Genomic DNA, 19,114 nt, shown 5'->3' with positions numbered 1-19,114 from the left:
CACTCTCAGCTGGAAGCGCACTGGCTTGGCCACATTAGCAACTCTTGCAACGCCACAAAGAGCAGTGCATTGTGATAGTTATCCCAGCATGCAAGTGGCTGCAACGTGCTTTTCAAATGTGGGGGGTGGGGTGGACAGGGAGTGTGTTGTGTGTATGTGGGGGGAGAGAGAGTGGGTTTTTGGGGGTCTGAGAGCATGTCAGCATGGTGTCTTGTAAATTCAGACAGCAGCAGACCTCCCTCCCCCTCCTCCCCCCCCTCACTCAAACCAAGCAGCATTCCTCAGTAATGGTTCCTTTGTCTCAGAACAGATAAGCAGCCAGCTGTCAGAAACGGAGCTTTGAAAGGGCATATCCGCATTCCTACAGCGAGTTCAAAACAATGACAAGAGTGGCCACTTGACTTAAGGGGATTATGAGATGTTTCTGGAGGTCAATCAGAGCGCAGTAATGCAACACCTCGTTCACACTGGTGCCGCTGTGCTTCAGCGGGGGCACAGCAAACGTTATTCCACTCGCCGAGGTGGAGTACCAGCAGCGCTGTAGCCGCGGAGTCAGAGCGCTCTACGTGCCTTGCCAGTGTGGACGGGTAGTGAGCTAGTGCGCCCGGGACTCTTTTATTGCGCTGTAACTCGCAAGTGTAGCCAAGCCCTTAGTTCAACCAAAATGAGACACTATTAAACTGGAACAAGAGTGTCCACATAGGGGGTTGCACTAATTTAACTTAAACCAATGCAATTTACCCATGTAGACAATGCCTTGGACTTTGTGCTCTTCTGGTTCTCATCTTACACCCCCAACCACTCTTTCAGTGGCCACTTTGTGGACTCTGTCTCTCTTTCAGGGTCTGTCAGAGCTACATTCTTGGCCCGCTCCTCTTCTCTTCTTGCTCCCTGTCTCTGTACAACTTCATCTGGTTACACAACTTTAGCTGTTGCATCTCTGGTGAAGATTCACAAATTCATTTATCCACTCCCAAGCTCTACCCAGTCCATTTTTTCTGATTGCCTCTCTGACATCCCTTCCTGAATTTCCAAGTGTCAGCAAAATCAGCATGACTAAAACTGAGCTCCTTCCCTTTCTCCTGAAACCTTCTCCTCTCTCTCCCTTTGCTGTCAAGGTTGCTTTCTCTTTTCTCTTTCTGCTGCAGTATCTCATCCCTCGTATTACTTTGGATTCCTCTTCTCTGTCCCTCCACTCCACCCCAAATTGAAGCTATCACTAAATCCTGCTAGATTGCCTCACAGGCCTAAAACCTGCTCATCCCTCTCCATTCTCACCTTGAAATCCACAGGGTTCCATTCTTGCTGTTGTCATCTCTCACCTTAACTTCTGCAACAGCATCCTGTCTGGCCTGCCTGACACCCACGTCCATCCAAAATGCCTTCCTTGCCTGCCATTCTGATAGCATCAAGCCTTTGGCTGGCTTTCCTCTCCATTTCTACAGCAAAACCAAGCTCCTTGTCTTCTCGTTAAGGCCTTGCACAGCCTGATTCCCACATATGCCCACAGATCTTTCTTCTCCCCATCCTTACTGTGCTCAAACTGCCTGATTCACTAAGTCCTTGGCATCCTTTCCCCACTCCCGCCTCCCTGGCTTTCCCCAGGTGGCTCCCTACACACACAGGTCCCTCCCTGACCTGCTCTGCAGGACCTCCACCTTCTCCTCCTTCAAGTCCCTCCATTAAAACAGACTACTTCCAACAAGCCTGCAAACCCTAGTCCTCCCTACAGAGGAGTGGTCACATTTCCTGGGTAAAGAACTCATGGAGCTAACAAGCATGCTATTCTTCAATGCACATTCTTGCTGCTTGTTACCTCACCCCTCCATCCCCTTACAGACTTTGTAATAACATCCTGAGAGTTGGCACTACTGGCGGAGTAAGGGAGCATAAGGCCCCAGCCCATGCACAGTCATGCAGTACCTACCTAGATCTTGAGTCTGGGCACAGGGGAAAGAGCAGGGGCAGCAGAGATGGCTGGACACAATGGGAGGAGTATGCTGCATCTGCTAATGGGTGATGCACCGCCTGGAGGGGAGTGTGCAGCAATACAGGAGTTCTGAAAGGATTGTGAGTTACCTGAATGTAAGAGTTATTGGCCAGGGAGTATAGCTTAGTGGGAGGGCACTCACTGGGGAGGTGACCCATGCTCTAGTGATTCTTTAATTGTTTATCCAGAGTGGAATAGCTTTATCAGGAGAGACTGAGGAAGGCCCACATCAAAATGTCCCATAGCCCAGTAGTTAGAGCAGGGGTAGGCAACCTATGGCACGCGTGCTGAAGGCGGCACGCGAGCTGATTTTCAGTGGCACTCACACTGCCCGGGTCCTGGCCACCGGTCCGGGGGGCTCTGCATTTTAATTTAATTTTAAATGAAGCTTCTTAAACATTTTAAAAACCTTATTTACTTTACATACAACAATAGTTTAGTTATATATTATAGACTTATAGAAAGAGACCTTCTAAAAACATTCAAATGTATTACTGGCACGCGTAATACATTTTAAATCAGAGTGATAAATGAAGACTCGGCACACCACTTCCGAAAGGTTGCCGACCCCTGAGTTAGAGCCTGCACCTGAAAGGTGGGAGATCATCCTCTGCATGAAGGGGGAATTGACCCTGTGTTTCCCACATCCCAGGTGAGCATGCTAGTCACTGGGCTAAAAGTTACATGGTGGGCCCCTCCTCCTGTGTTTCTTGCAAAAAAACAGCTTAGGTGCCTGAGTCCAGAAGAAGGTTCCTGCCTGTGAATCATTAGCAGAGATAGGCACCTCCCTGCAGCATGGACTTAAGTGCCTAACTTTGTAAGAGGGGTGGGGATTAGAACACACCTTTCTCCTCATGATCTCCCATTGGCTAATTGAAGCAGCTTCTGGCTCACCATGCTGGCTTTTGGATCCTGCTCTTAGGCACCTAGATCTCCCCATGTCTCATATTGGCACCTGATTCAGGCTCTGTGAATCCCTGTGATATTCTAGATGCCCAAAAGTTAGGCATGGCAATGCTCCGCATCACAATGCCTAACTCCCAGTTCCACTCAGATACTGCATCTTGCCATTGCCTTAGCCAAACTTTGTCTGAGGGAAGAGTTCTGGGAATGCAGGTTTTTCAGCTAGGATAGTATGGGTGCTGTGGTAGATAACACTAGATAGAAAGGCCTGATTTTCAGTACCTAGATGAGCATTAAACATATACCTATTTTATCCATATACAAACAAGCATAAGCTTACACACCCCTCCCTCCAAGTTTGACTTGCCTGTGACTAGGTAAGCATACTTCAGCTACATACCACATGCAAATTGCAGGGCTCATGTCTCATGCAGGGCTCATGACCTGAGGTCAGGTCAGAATTGAAAACCTGCTACCGCTATCAGGGCTGGCTCCAGCGTTTTTGCTGCCCCAAGCGGCGGGGGGGGGGGAGGGGGAAGCTGCGATCGGCGGCACTTCATTCTTCAGTGGCAATTCGGCGGCAGGTCCTTCCCTCCAAGCGGGACCAAGGGACTTGCTGCCGAAGACCCGGATGTGCCGCCCCTTTCCGTTGGCTGCCCCAAGCACCTGCTTGCTACGCTGGTGCCTGGAGCCGGCCCTGAGCGCTATGACCATAAGTGGTACAACCTGTACTGGTCAACGCCGAGTGCTGGGCGGTGGTTAATAAATCAAGAAACCTCAGGAAGCGCCAACCGCTTCGGGCTGATGAGCGCCTGAGGAGAGTAGTGGAACCCTTGATGGAGGAAATGCCATCAAAAGGCAGATGAGCAAATTCACTCAGTGTTTTTACCAATGATAGCCACACAGGACAGATTGAGCCATTCAGCTGTGGCTGATAACCAATCTAGGAGTGGAGGCCTGAAAGGCAGGTAGATGGATGATCTCTTCTGCACTGGCAACTCCTGCAGCATAGCTGATTCCAAATGTATCGACTCCCATCCTTCCTTTGGTTCAAACCAGTGAAGTCAAGAGGGGGACACTGACACATGGACAAAGCAGCGCCTCCATATCAACTACCCAGGCTATTGCAGCCACATCACATGGAGAGGACACTCCATCCTTGCTGGCAACATGGACACAACACGGAAGGTAGCAGTTACGGGTTATAAATTCTCACTTGATTGGCATAGAGGAGGGCGCCACAGGTCATCTTTGACGGTGGGAAGAATCACTGCATTCCATTGGTCAGCCACCACCCACCACAAAGCCAGGCAGCCCCCAGAAAGTTAGGTGCTGAACCGCCACAGTCTGTCCACCTCCTGGGGTGCATGGGGCTAGACCAAAAGTTGAAAGGCAGACGGAAATCTGGCACCCGGCAAAAATAAGAAACCAAGAACTTTCTGGCTTGGAAGCTGGAATGTCAGGACCGTGTGTCCGGGATTGACAGACGATGATAACCTACAATACACAAGCAGCATACCGAAGTCAGCTTTGCTAGACCATGAGCTGTACAAACTCAATGTTGACATTGCAGCACTTCAGGAAACAAGACTTGCAGATGCTGGTTCTGTCCAAGAGGCCAATTACACCTTCTTTTGGCAAGGTAAAAGCAGCGAAGAAAATAGTCTTCACAGTGTCAGTTTTGATGTGAAAAACAAGTGGGTAAAGCTCCTAGAGACACCGATCGGGAAATCAGAGCATATCATCTCACTTAAACTTCAGACGACCATCGGCTCGGTGAACATCATAATGCACCAGCACTCAAATCTAGCCCCGAGGAGAAGGGTACATTTTACAACTCTTTGGATCAAGTCGTCAAAAGAATACCATCAACTGAGCAACTTTTCCTCCTTGGTAACTTTAATGCAAGAGTCAGTGCAGACAACAACTCATGGCCAGATTGCCTAGGACATTTTGGCATTGGCAAAATGAATAAGAACACCCAAAACCAAATCCGCATTTCCAATTCATATTTTACAGGAAAAGATTGCCACAAAGCATCATGGCGACATCGGCAATCAGGCCTCTGGCACCAATTAGACCTTGTTATCGTCAGGAGGAAAGACCTACCCTTAGTGCAGAACACTCGCACATTCCACAGTGCTGATTGTGACACTGACCACTCCTTGATTATTAGCAAAGTGAAGATTACAGCCAAGAAACTACATAGAGCAAAACCTAAGAGCAAGCCCAAAGTTAATGCTATTAACACCAAAAACCAGAGGAAATGCCAGGAGTTTGTGAATGCTTTTCAACTTAGCATGCATGGGAAGTCATTACCAGAGAATGCAGAGGAATTTGGGGAAGATTTAAGAACAACAATCCATGAAACAGCTTGAGCTACATTTGGGGGGAAGAGTCCATCAAAAAAGGACTGGTTTGAAGAAAATGAAGTGGAACTATTACCTCTCATCAACATTAAGAACACAGCCTATCTGGAACACAACAGGAAGCCAATAGAGAGCACCAAAGTGAGACTTCAGCATGCAAAACCTGAGGTGCAGCGAGCAAGCAGACACTGCAAATCATTACTGGATCAAGCTCTGTGAAGAGATACAGACAGTCTCAGACACAGGAAACCTCAAAGTCATGTATGAAGAAAGTTCTAGGTCCTACTGTCAACAAGGTTGCTCCTCTCAAATTGCACAGCAGTGAAATCATTACAGATAAAAGCAAGCACTTGTCTTGTTGGGTTGTACACTATTCAGAGCTATATGCACAAGAAAGAAACATCACCAGCAAATCACTGGACCAAATACCAACTCTACAGGTCATGCCAGAGTTAGATGTGGAGCCCATTGTAGAAGAACTAAGCAGGGCCATTGATTTGCTATCAAGTGGCAAGGCTCCTGGAAAAGATGGCATCCCAGCGGAAATCCTCAAGTATGGGAAAGACAGCCTATTACCATATCTTCATCAGCTGCTACTTAAATGCTGGAAAGAGGGTGAGGTACCACAAGAGATGCGCGACACAAACATTGTCACTTTGTATAAAAATAAAGGCGAAAAGGGTGATGCAACAACTACAGAGGTATCTTGCTACTAAGTGTAGCAGGAAAAGCCTCCACAAAAGTCTTCTTAGTGTGCCTACAACAGCTGGCAAATCGTGTCTACCCTGAATCACAGTGTGGATTCAGGGCTGGAAGATCAACTATAGACATGATATTTTCTCTGCGATAACTCCAAGAAAAGTACAGAGAGCAAAACCTAGCATTGTACATCACCTTTGTGGACCTAACCAAAGCATTCGACACAGTCAGCAGAGTAGGTCTATTTGCAATACTAGAAAAGATAGGATGCCCGTCAACCCTGTTAAGTCTTATACGTTGATTCCACAACAAAATGAGAGCAGCTGTCCAGTTTGACGGGTCCACTTCGGACAGTTTTGAGATGAAAAGCGGAGTGAAGCAAGGATGTGTTCTTGCCCCTACATTCTTTGGAATCTTCTTCTCGGTACTCTTGAACTGTGTGTTTAAGGACATGAAAGATAGAGTGTATCTCCACACAAGATCAGATGGCAAACTCTTCAAGCTGTCCCAACTTAAATCGAAGACCAAAGTCAAAAAGGTGCTAATCAAGGAACTTCTATTCACTGATGATGATGCCCTCATAGCCCACAATGAAGATCTACTACAAGAACTCATGGACCTCCTTTCAAGTGCCTGTCAGGCATTTGCTCTCACTATCAGCATCAAGAAAATGGTTGTATTAGGACAGGGGGTTCCACAAGATCCTTCAATTACCTTAAATGCAAATCAGCTAGAAGTAGTCCAAAAGTTAAGCTATTTAGCTTCTACAGTGACCACCAACCTCTCACTGGATGAAGAACTAAATGTTCGCATTGGAAAGGCAGCCACCACCTTTAGCAGACTAACTAAAAGAGCATGAAACAACTCAAAGCTTACCATCAAGACCAAAATGCTAGTGTACCAAGCCTGCATCCACAGCACTCTCATGTATGGTGGGGAAACATGGACAACTTATGCTCATCAGGAGAAAAGGTTAAACAGTTTCCACCTACACTGTTTACACCACATACTCAACACCAAATGGCAATTAAAGTCTCCAATGCAGAGGTTCTTCAAAGGGCAAAGTTACCAAGTGTAACAGCGCTGCTCAAGCAAAGACGACTGCGCTGGTTGGGCCATCTGAGTAGGTTGGAAAATGGACACATACCCAAGGACATGCTATACGGGGAGCTGTTGGAGGGAACAAGAACAACAGGACGTCCCAAACTTCACTATAAAGACACATGCAAGCAAGATATGAAGGAATTTGGAATTGATCCTGACCAATGGGAAGTCTTGGCAAGTGACGGTAACAAGTGGCGCCATCGTCTCCATCAGGGTATCAAAGTCCATGACAGAAGCTGGTTCTTACAGCTTGAAGAGAAAAGAGCCTTTAGGAAGGAAGCAGTTCCCAACCAAGATACAGACATTTGCAATAACTGCCAAAGATTTTGCAAATCTCAGATTGGATTATTCAGTCACATGAGACATTGCAAATCATCTACATCATAGGCTGCAATTCCCACCGTCTCTCGCAGACGAAAAATTGCCAACATGTCTAATCTGGCAAATTTATATGGCTCCTGTCATGTTCGTATCTGAGCTCCTAATAGTCTTTACTATATTTATCCTCCCAACATTCCCCTGAGGTAAGGAAGCACTGTAAACTCCAGTTCATAGATGGGAAACAAGGGCACAGAGAGCTAGATCCACAAAGGGAATTAAGTGTGTAACTCCCACTGCAGATGGCAACATCCAACTTTTAGGTACCAGTGAGATCATCAACCCCCACTCAGCTACTTCCTAACACTGTAGGCACTTGAGTTTCTGCCAGAAGGCATGCACAAAACCACTGAAATCATCAAGCTGCTCAGAGCCCTCTCTTACACTTAAACCCTGGTGGATTCACAAATGAGGCGTTCCCCAATCTGGTAGGCAGACTCTGAGCATGTCTAAGCTGCACAAAGGACATTTGTAACTCTGTGGGCATGTACCCAATGCCCAGAGTTGGGAGCACTCGGTTGGGATAGAGAAGACTTGTTTTCAAATCCTTGCGCTGCCTGAATTGGATCAGGGACTTGTACCCAGGCCCCACACATGCAAGGGGCATGTCGTAATCATTCAGCTATTGCCTGCTCTTGGATGGGGCTTGCTTAGTGTCTCCTGTTAAAGCTGTTCCACTTTGTATTAAATAATTAACAATTCTTTGGAGCAGAGAAGAGCTTGACAGTAGCTCAGTGACTAAGGCACTGACCTAGGACAAGTCCCTGTTCCAATGAATATTTCATTTTTATATGAAGTGGACATGTCCAACAGGAGAGGCAGTAGCACACTCATCCCAGAATAACCTCACCTGGCATGTGGGAAAATCAAGATCACAAACCTGCTCTGAATCAGGCATAAGGGCAGTTTGAAAACTGGTCTCCTGCATCAGGGCTGAGTGCCACAGCCAGTGGGCAGCTATGGTTAGTTTCTCTTGCTCCTTTTTCCTGAGAAGGGGCTGGCCTAGCTAAGACACGTAGCTGCAAGAGAGGGTTCACAGCTGAGAATCCCAAATGCAGCTAGGCGCCCCCCTCAGGCCCAGAGCTAGGCATTTAACTGCCTTGGCTTTTTCTGCTTACTGGCTTAGCAAGGCTCCTCGCTCAGCTGTATCTCTCTCCAGGCATTGTATAGGGAGCCTGGGCACCTGACTCAAGACTAAGGATTCTACTGGGAGGCAGTGTACCTAAAAGTCCCTTTGTCAATCTATCCCGGAGAGACTAAGGACCAGATATATAAAGGTATTTAGGTGCCTAAGGTGCAGATAGACACAGAATGGGATTTTCAGATGTGCCTGAGCATGTTAGGCGTCTAGTTCCCATTGAAGTGAATGGCACCGAATCTATTTAGGTGCTTTTGAAAATGCCACTGGCAGAAACTTAGGCATATAGGAAATTTTATTAGCAAAAACGTAGGTAGCTATGGACTTTGGGCAGCAGCTGAGTAGAGGGTAAGAATCTCAAGGGCACTCGCATTTTTTATTTAAGCCCCTAGAATGGCAGTTAGGCACCGAAGTCCCTTTGTGGATCTAGCCCTAGATGCCTACATGCATCTTTAGGTACGTAAATGTCTTTGGAAATCTGGCCCTGAGGGATTTACCCACAGTCACATATGGATCTGTAACCAAACAGGGCTGTCCCTTCTGTCCACTAAGTGCACCTACCTAGGTACTGTCAGGCCCAAAATAAGGGGGAGGTTGTTTGTTTCTATCATCTTTGCATTCTTTCCATTCAAAAAACTGAACTGCATCAGGGAAAAACAAAAGACCAAAATGACACAATTGACCACTGCATACAAGTAACATTTAAAATGTATGATCTCTGAAAAGAATACAGAATTATTGAAGAATCTGGAAAAACATAACACTGGTCTACAATTTTTGAGAAGTCGTCTGCTTCAGAGATAAAATGTGCTATTTATTATGTATTTTGATGTGCTGAATTCAAATATGACAATTAAAACAACTGATTGGCTACTGTTTCTAAGATATTTAAGTTTTTACATTTTATGTCTATGTATATTGTGTAGATAGTAGAGTTTTAATCATAAATTGTAAACCTAGGTCTTTTCATGTGTTTATGGTTGCTTTACATGATAATATTTCACCTGTCCTGTTTATGTAACACTTTAAAAATCAGCAAAAGGGTTATATAAATAAAATTGATTATAAAACAAAAGGCAAAAAACTATTCTGTACATAGTTTAGTCCTATTCAGTGTCTACTCGGCGCTTCTTGGCTTGTCTCTTGTATTCATTAAATGGAGCATCTCTTGTCACTGTCCAGCAATAGTCTGCAAGCATTGATGGGCTCCATTTGCCCTGATAGCGTTTCTCCATTGTTGCAATGTCCTGGTGAAATCGCTCGCCGTGCTCGTGGCTCACTGCTCCGCAGTTCGGTGGGAAAAAAATCTAGAGGAGAGTGGAAAAAATGTATCTTTAGTGACATGTTACAACCAAGGCTTTTGTATGCCTTGAGGAGGTTTTCCACCAACAACCTGTAGTTGTCTGCCTTGTTGTTTCCGAGAAAATTTATTGCCACTAACTGGAAGGCTTTCCATGCCGTCTTTTCCTTGCCACGCTGTGCATGGTCAAATGCATCATCTCGAAGAAGTTCACGAATCTGAGGACCAACAAAGACACCTTCCTTTATCTTAGCTTCACTTAACCTTGGAAATTTTCCACGGAGGTACTTGAAAGCTGCTTGTGTTTTGTCAGTGGCCTTGACAAAGTTCTTCATCAGACCCAGCTTGATGTGTAAGGGTGGTAACAAAATCTTCCTTGATTCATCAAGTGGTGGATGCTGAACACTTTTCCTCCCAGGCTCCAATGACTGTCAGAGTGGCCAATCTTTCTTGATGTAGTGGGAATCTCTTGCACGACTATCCCATTCGCAGAGAAAACAGCAGTACTTTGTGTATCCAGTCTGCAGACCAAGCAAGAGAGCAACAACCTTCAAATCGCCACAAAGCTGCCACTGATGTTGGTCATAGTTTATGCACCTCAAAAGTTGTTTCATGTTGTCATAGGTTTCCTTCATATGGACTGCATGACCAACTGGAATTGATGGCAAAACATTGCCATTATGCAGTAAAACAGCTTTAAGACTCGTCTTCGATGAATCAATGAACAGTCTCCACTCATCTGGATCGTGAACGATGTTGAGGGCTGCCATCACACCATCGATGTTGTTGCAGGCTACAAGATCACCTTCCATGAAGAAGAATGGGACAAGATCCTTTTGACGGTCACGGAACATGGAAACCCTAACATCACCTGCCAGGAGATTCCACTGCTGTAGTCTGGAGCCCAACAGCTCTGCCTTACTCTTGGGTAGTTCCAAATCCCTGACAAGGTCATTCAGTTCACCTTGTGTTATGAGGTGTGGTTCAGAGGAGGAGGATGGGAGAAAATGTGAGTCCTGTGACATTGATGGTTCAGGACCAGAAGTTTCATCCTCTTCCTCTTCCTCGTCTGACTCAAGTGAGAATGATTCTGGTGCATCAGGAACCGGCAGTCCTTCTCCGTGGGGTACTGGGCGTATAGCTGATGGAATGTTTGGATAATGCACAGTCCACTTTTTCTTCTTTGACACACCTTTCCCAACTGGAGGCACCATGCAGAAGTAACAATTGCTGGTATGATCTGTTGGCTCTCTCCAAATCATTGGCACTGCAAAAGGCATAGATTTCCTTTTCCTGTTCAACCACTGGCGAAGATTTGTTGCACAAGTGTTGCAGCATATGTGTGGGGCCCACCTCTTGTCCTGATCTCCAATTTTGCAGCCAAAATAAGGTGATAGGCTTTCTTAACCATAGTGGTTATACTGCGCTTTTGTGATGCAAAAGTCACTTCACCACAAACATAGCAGAAGTTATCTGCACTGGTCACACAAGTACGAGGCATCTCTGCTCACTTTGGCTAAACAGAAATGTGTCCCTTTACAAAATCAAACACTGACAAATAAGAGAGCACGACACTGTATGATTTCTAGAGTTGATATAGGGCAATTTGTTCAGCAGAGTGATGTAAGCTTCGTTATGATTGCATCATCCATGACTTCTAGGAATAACATGATGCAATTCATATCATGTATGACGCAATACCAGCTTCAGATTGCATCATTCATTGTTTTGCCTAAAAAGCAAGTACTGTCCAAACCCAGTCATAGATTTATTCATAGATCCAGTCAAAGATGTATTTTAGTCATTTCTGGTTTAAATTGAGATCCCTTCCCTTTATAACTCACTTATCCTCCGCCATTCCCAAGTCAAGGGTCATATATACTGACCCAATAGCATATCTTGAAAACTACAGCCAATCAACAATTTTAAGCATCATTTTCATTCTCAGTGACCCAGAATTAGTAAAGTTTGACTACATTTATTTCTGAAGCATTTTGGCTGTAGAGCAGTGTAATCTATGCTAGAATTAACCTAATGGATTCAGCATTCCTTGTTCCACATTTCCATTTGGAAATGAGATTATACAATAGGTTCTGGCAGAGTGTTTAGAGTGTTTGTCCGGCTGCGTTTACTGCTGTGCAAAATGTCTTATTTTAATGCAGTGTCATGGTCTTGAGTGGATATAAAGCAGATATCCGCAGATTTGCAGGGCTCTAGTCTTGACTTTCTTGTGGTAGACCTGATCAGTAACAAGTAACTTGAAACTAATGTTGCGTGCAGTGTTGCACTGTGGCCAGAAAAATGAACAAAATGCATCATTTCAGAAAATGTTTGAGCTCTGACATTTTGTTAAATTTCTGTCATTGTTGCTAATTTTTTTCTTTTAATTCTGTTTTGTAAATTAAAAACTGTCTGATTCTAGGGACAGGCTCATCAAATTATCATTGAAAGACTGAGTGCTAGGGAAGGAGAATACCTGCAGCTTTCAAGAAATCCAAATGCTGTAATGTTTATGTTGTGTTTAGGAGGTTTTGGTATGTAACTTTTTGCTCAGCACGATATGAACATGTGGCCATTACAGTCTCCTTCAGCTCTGTTGACGGGTTAAGGGTTGCTGTTCCCTATTCAGAATATCAGAGAAAAAGAATATTAACCGGAGAGCTGACTATATTGTTGTAATACTTTGGGCAAGGTTATACATTAGTCTCCCAGTGTGTGTCAGGTTTATACAAATGCCTAATAAAACTCTTTTTTGTTTATATTCTGACATAGTTCTGTGTCTTTGCCCTTGGTCTTAATCCTATCTCAATGCAATATGCTCTTCGGTGCAGGTGCCTAATTCCCACTAATGTTAATGGGATCTATCCTTCCATCCCCTGCACATTGTCTACTGCCCCTTATTTTGGTACTGTGTACTGATTTCTTTCCAGAAGTGGCCTGATTCATCCGCTTCATTTCAGTGTTATACTAGATGCACAAAATGCTTTTGTTTCTTCACTACAGACACTGGACCTACAAAGATAGGAGGAAATATTATTAAGCAAGTAAAAAAAGATATCCAAATAGTCTCCATTTATTGGGCTAAAATATAAGGTAAAATAGGGATGTTTCTCAAGGTCAGAAAATGGCTCTTCAGAGAAAACTTGGGTTTGTGTGAAGTCTCCGTTCAGTCTGATGCTGTCAGAAAATAAACATTGTTATAGAGCAATTGGTTAGCTAAGACCTTCAGTGCACATGTTGATTATTGGTTCTCATGGCATTCTTTAACTGCTTGAAAGATCCAGGCAAAAATATCATGTGCACTAAATAGAGCAGTACTTTGAGCTACTTCTCAGGGCACAGCAGAACAGAGTCGATAGATTATTTGCACAAATCCTGAGCTGCCAGTTCCAGTGGATCTGAATGTCAGCAGAAATACAAAGGGCATGAATTTCAAAGCTGTTTAGGTGCCTAAGGTATGTTTTAGCCTGCACTAGTTTGCATCCTGTATATTAATTATGGAATCGTTATTATGAATAATTATTGTCATTCTCGTGTCAGATTTCCTGACATACCTTCAACTCCATCCCATTGCAAAGGCGGTCTAAAACCAGAAGACAAGAAAGGAGAATTATTATTTTACATAGAAACTACAGTTGTGGTGATTTTCATGGAGCTTTGCAGCCTGGTTCTGTGTGCTTGTCATTTTACTAGTAACATGACAATATAGACACAATGGAATATCACTGGATTTCACTAACCTGTATATGTCTAGTATGGGTCGGTTGGGATTAAACAGTGATATTTAAACTATGGTTTTAATTTTTTCCTTTTTTGTGTGTTTTTCTGTTTGTTTTTGTTTTCCCTGAAGGTCTCCAAGTTGCCAAACCTGCGATCCCTCAGTCAGCCGCTCCTTCTTGACATCATAGAATCATTAGCCAATCACATATCAGACAAGCAATGTGCAGAGCTGGGTTCAGACATATAAAACACTTCCAGACCTCTTTCATTTGTTCCTCAAAGGGCTGCACTTTACAGCTGAAACCCTCTATACTGAGCTGCTCAGAATGTCAACACAATAAAGCAGAAGACCTGTGAAGAGCATGAAAATCTGAACTATTGCTCTCTTGTGGATCTGCGTGGCTTACATCTGTGTATTTGGGGCAGAAGCTGGTCTCAGCCATACCAACGTAAAATTGAAATAACTGGGGGCAATGAGTTTATTCCAGATTTACCTTAGTGTAACTGAGTTCAGAATCTGGCCTATTGCTTTTCTTTTGTAAAATACAAACAGAAATGGATAAAAGGATCATTAATATTATGAAACACAACATTTAGTGAAACCTATTTAAAGGGCTTTATCATTGTAACAAGATCCAGTGGCTGGAAGTTGAAGTCAGCAATAATTAAATTGGAAATAAAATGCACAATTTTAACAGTTAATTGATAATTGGCCCAGAATACAAAGGCTTTCTATAGATTCTCCATCACTTGGAATCTTTAAATCTACATTGGGTGTCTTTCTAAAAGATAAGCTTTTATTCAACCACCTTATTGGGCTGGATACCGGAAGCGTGAAATTCTCGGGCCAGTGTTTTGCAGGAGGCCAGACTAAGATAATCATAATGGCCCCTTCTGACTTTTAAAATCTATTAACCCTATCCAGTCAAGCCTTTCTGAAATAATGTATTAGTAAATAGCTACACTCTTCTGCCTGCGTGGCAGGAATCACTTTGTTTTAGCTTGAGGGAAATGAAGCAAAAGGAAGCACTGGAACAGGTGTCCAACCTGTCCACAGGTGTCCAACCTGTGGCCTTTTAAGGTGACTATGTTAGGAAAGTCCCTATTTGATTCTGAATTGATCCTGTGACCTTTTTTTTTTTTTTTTTTTTTTTTGCTTGTGTTATACACATGAGCACAGTGGGTCCTTCTAGCTTTATAATCTATGAAAAGCACCTCCCACTGCTGCTCATGCAACCCCAAAGCAGATTTATTGTGAGCATCCGCTGTCCCACTCCTACTGTAGCTGCCCTCTGGCCACCTGCTGCATCAAAGGGGAAGAGAGAGTAGCTCTGGCTTCTTCATTGCCTACACTGCTACTGGTCTTGGGGAGCCTAGGTGAACAGGGCAGGCACTCAGAAGGCTTTGCTTAGGTGAACATCCATAAAGGACTGCTTATTTACCCCAGACAGCACCCAGGGCAGGCCAGGAAGGAAAGCTGAGACCCAACAACAGTAATTCCATGATCTAACTTGCGTCAACTGACTAGGGTCCCCAAGAGACCATACAACAGCTGCAGCACTGCATACATCAGCCACTACCCCCTGCTTGCACTCAACCTGCCCCTCTGCACCCTGACATTACCCCTGTGCCAGGGGCACTGTGGGGAGGGAGTCATAGGAGCTGAATATGCTGGCTCTGTGCCTGCTGGGGATTACTAGTAGCAAAGCAGATAATGTAGCAACTAAAACTAGTCTCCCTTCCCTGGGATGTAGCAAATGGCCAGCGGGGGGAGTGGCTAAGCAGCTGCACCCAGCAGGGGCTCATGGATCATTTCTACTCCATTGGTCACTGTCTGAGCAGTTCAATGGGAGCAGAAGAGGCCAGAGACTCTGCCCCCAAGCATTGATTTGGAGCCCCTTGGCTTTTGTGGATATTTGGCTCTCATGCTGGAGAGTGTGGACAGACCTGCAGTAGAAATACAGTGGCCAGGTAGCTGATGTTTATACACTAGCCACCTCAGCATGGGGGGATGGACTAGGTGATCTCTTGAGGTCCTTTCCAGCCTAACAGTTCTATGATTCTTGGATCTCTTCTAATTAAGGGCAGTAAAGGTCTGTTTCCAGCAGATACCAGAGCTACACGCCTGTGCTGTACCATTAGCTTCACTATTTCATGTGTGTGTCTGAAAAGGTGGTTGTTTTTGTGATGTCCAGTTGCTATTCACCAGCTCCTTGGTGCTGGGTAGCAGGGTGTTAGATGCTGTTGTCCCTTCAGTTAATTCAAGGGATGTGCTTTATGGAATGATACATTGTCCTCCCAGTTAAGGACTTGTGCTAGCTGCGTGTGCAGGTGGATCTGACTGGAGAAGGCAGAGTGACACCTGACAGCAGGACATGCCCGTTGAACTGAATTCTAGTAGATGCACCTCTTCTCCAAATATATACACCCATTCCTCTGGTATATGCTCTGTATTTCATTTGGAAATTAAACTGACCAGTAAATAGTGTACCAGTAAATAGCACTTATGTGCCACTATCACTAACCCTATCGACTCCACTTTCTGAGAATCTCAGGGCAATTTAAAGCTGGAACCTGTGGTTCACACCCATGGCTGTCAGCATTGCATAGAGTCTATATTCTCAGAACTCAGAGGCACATGCAAACCCATGTTTTTTTACAACGAACCGTATGCCCTAGTTATCTCAAGTGCAAAGTAAAACTTACTTTGTAGCAAAATGTAACCATATAGTCTGGAGCATCAGTCAGCAGAACTGTTCTGGATGGGAGTCTCACACTGACTACAGCTGCCTTTACATGGAAACAGTCAAATGTCTCTCACATGGAGGAGCTTTTGATCTACAGTGTGCACAAGACTGCCCACATTCCGGCAGCACAGCAACAAAGGTGAAATTTTCAGGTTGGGTTTCATCCAGTCTCACTGAGATTTTAGACCTGCTAGGTGAGTTAGGCCTGGGAGCTCTTATTTGAACCTCCTGACGGGTAAAATGAAGCACCATTATTAATAAAGATTGGCAACACCCTATTTGAGTGCTAGGAACTTAAGAATTGCCATTCCAGATCAGACCAGCTGTGCATCTCGTCTAGTAGTATGTTGTCTCTGACTCAGAGGAAGATGCAAGAATTCTGTAGTGGATGCTGTGGGTTAAGCAGCCCTTATGAGTTGTTTCTCCCTAACTCCCACCAGTCAGAGATTGGTGAAGGGTTATCTCCTTTTTTTTCTCCTCTCACTGTGGTTGTTCTAATTATCCATATAAATCCTCAACCCTTTTAAAAATCCCATTGAGCTCTTGGTCTCAATAATATCTTGGCAGCGATTATGTGTTGTGTTCAAGGGTATTTCCTTTGATCAATTTTCAGTTCCATAAATGTCTTCCTGTTCTTGTATTTGAAAAAGGATAAATAGGAATATAAATCTCTGTAACATTCATCATTCTGTGTACCTTTGTAATGTACCCTCTGAGTCATCTCTTCTCTAAAGTAACTTGTCCTGATCTTTTCAAGATTTTTCCATCCCTCTAAGAATTTTTATCTTCTGTCGCAGAATCCCTGGGTTTTCTGCAGGTTGTATCCTTTTTAAGATAGGATGACCAGTACTGAAGGCAGCATTCCAGATGAGGGTGTACCAATGATCTGTAGAATGGCATTATAATATTTTCAGTAGTGTTTTCTATCTCATTGCTGATCCATCCAGACCTCTTGTTTGCTTTTTTGATCACTGCTGCCATTGAGCCATGACTGCCATTGAGTTGTTTATGGTGATACCTGGGACATTTTTGGTTACATTAAATTTAAATCCCGGGAGTAGTGAGTATGTGAGTAGTCTAAATAATTCCTTCCAATGTGCATTACTTTGCATTTGTGAGCACGGAATTACCATTGTGCTGCCCATTTGTCTAGTGCTGGTTAAGTCCATGTCCAAATAATCTTCCCTAACCACTTAATGCCCTGGCCTTTTTAAGGAAAGGTTATTGAGAAAACTGTGATGTAGCTGTCTTACTATTACTGGAAGTCCTCCGATTTCCTTTGTCCCTTTCTTTTTTTTTTAACATTATTGTTTTTATGTAAAATATATGTATATAACGAAATAAAACATATATAAATATGTACACAGAGCGGAAATAGCATATAAATAACAAAGTAAAATGTTCATTATTTGCAAAACCTGAAAAAACACGCAAAAAACAGAACCTGTCAAGGTCATGCAGGGCATTAAAAGTGGCTCAATAGATAAATAAGTGAGAACATAGTTTGCAAGTATCAGTGATTAATATAGACTAAATTGTGATTGTATGAAAGAGTTTCATGTGTGACCAGGCATCCTTGTATTTTTTCCATGTGTTTCTGTTAGTCAGAGTCATTTTTTCCATTAATGCAGTAGTGGAGAGCTCACTCAGTCAGTCTGTGTATGAGGGAGGAATTGCAGAGTTCCATTTTCTCAAAATACTCTTTTGGCCACTAGAATAGTTTGCAATCCATTTCTTAATTGTAAATGTAATTCTAACTCATCCAGACCCCTAAAATACACATGCCTGGAGAAGAGAAAATAGTGACACAAAGATTTTGAGAGGCACTGGATATAGTATTCCAGAACACATCTGGAATTTTTGACAGATATAAAGGATGTGAAAAAGGTTGGCATGTGGCTGTTTGCATCTCCATTACTCATTGTCCATTGCCAATCTAGTCTTAAACACGCGCTCTGGAGTCCAGTAGTACCTGTTTAATATCTTGTTCTGGAAGAATCACAAGGATAAAGAACTAAAAGTGTCTTTCACATTAAGCCAGACATCCTCCCAGGTTTCTGTTGAGACAGTAAGGCTAAGTTCTTTTTTCCATTTTCTTTTAAACTGAAATTGAGAGGGTGCTGAAAAGCATTAAGCCACCTATAAGTAATTCCTACAAAATGACTGTTGTTTCCATATTTCTCAACATGTTCTGCAAGGGAAGAGAAAGTTAAACAGACCAGTTGTCTCCTATCTGTGCATGAATACTTGAGCATAGTTGCTGAAAGAAGGAACTGAGAGACAGCAGTAGCTGGTATTTGTTACACATTTAATTGAAGGAGGCCAGTCTAGCAGCTTGTGTTAGATCTTTAATGTTTGTTAATCCTTTTTCTATCCAAATTGTCTTAAACCTGGAACTGGCCTTGATCCTGAGGCACAGGTTAGCCCATAGTGGTATTAGAGGAGAATTAGTAAGATCAGATGCTATAATCATCTTAACACATTGTAGTATACCCCACATAGATGCCAAGATTGGATTTTTCTTTAAGGGTGTGGGTAGCCTCTTGAGGGATAAAAAAGAAGAGCGGGAACCAAATGGCATAGCTAAGCTTTTTTCAATCTCAAACCAAGCCAGTATGTATACCAAGCCACTGGAGGGGAACCAACTTACAATAGGATGCATTTGAAATTCTAGGTAATATAGATACAAATCTGGCAATTCCATACCTCCAGTTGCCCAGGATTTTTTAAGGGTCATGTGTGACAAACGAGGCTGTTTTTTTTTTT

General features: G+C 43.6%; 1 protein-coding gene across 2 annotated transcripts in view; it reads left to right on the top strand.

Annotated features, from left to right (window-relative positions):
- Nucleotides 1-13,848, top strand: part of LZTR1 (leucine zipper like post translational regulator 1) — a 268,122-nt gene extending 254,274 nt beyond the window's left edge. For both annotated transcript variants that reach the window (XM_065403185.1, XM_065403186.1), the window contains exon 21: nt 13,732-13,848. In XM_065403185.1, the coding sequence (XP_065259257.1) occupies nt 13,732-13,848 (117 nt within the window). The remainder of the gene's footprint in view (nt 1-13,731) is intronic.
- The last annotated feature ends 5,266 nt before the right edge of the window (nt 13,849-19,114 follow it).

This window comes from Emys orbicularis, chromosome 4 (assembly GCF_028017835.1).
Source record: "Emys orbicularis isolate rEmyOrb1 chromosome 4, rEmyOrb1.hap1, whole genome shotgun sequence".
NCBI classification, from domain to species: domain Eukaryota; kingdom Metazoa; phylum Chordata; order Testudines; family Emydidae; genus Emys; species Emys orbicularis.
The sequence above is the reverse complement of the archived record's forward strand: the minus strand, read 5'-3'. Positions and strand labels throughout refer to the sequence as shown.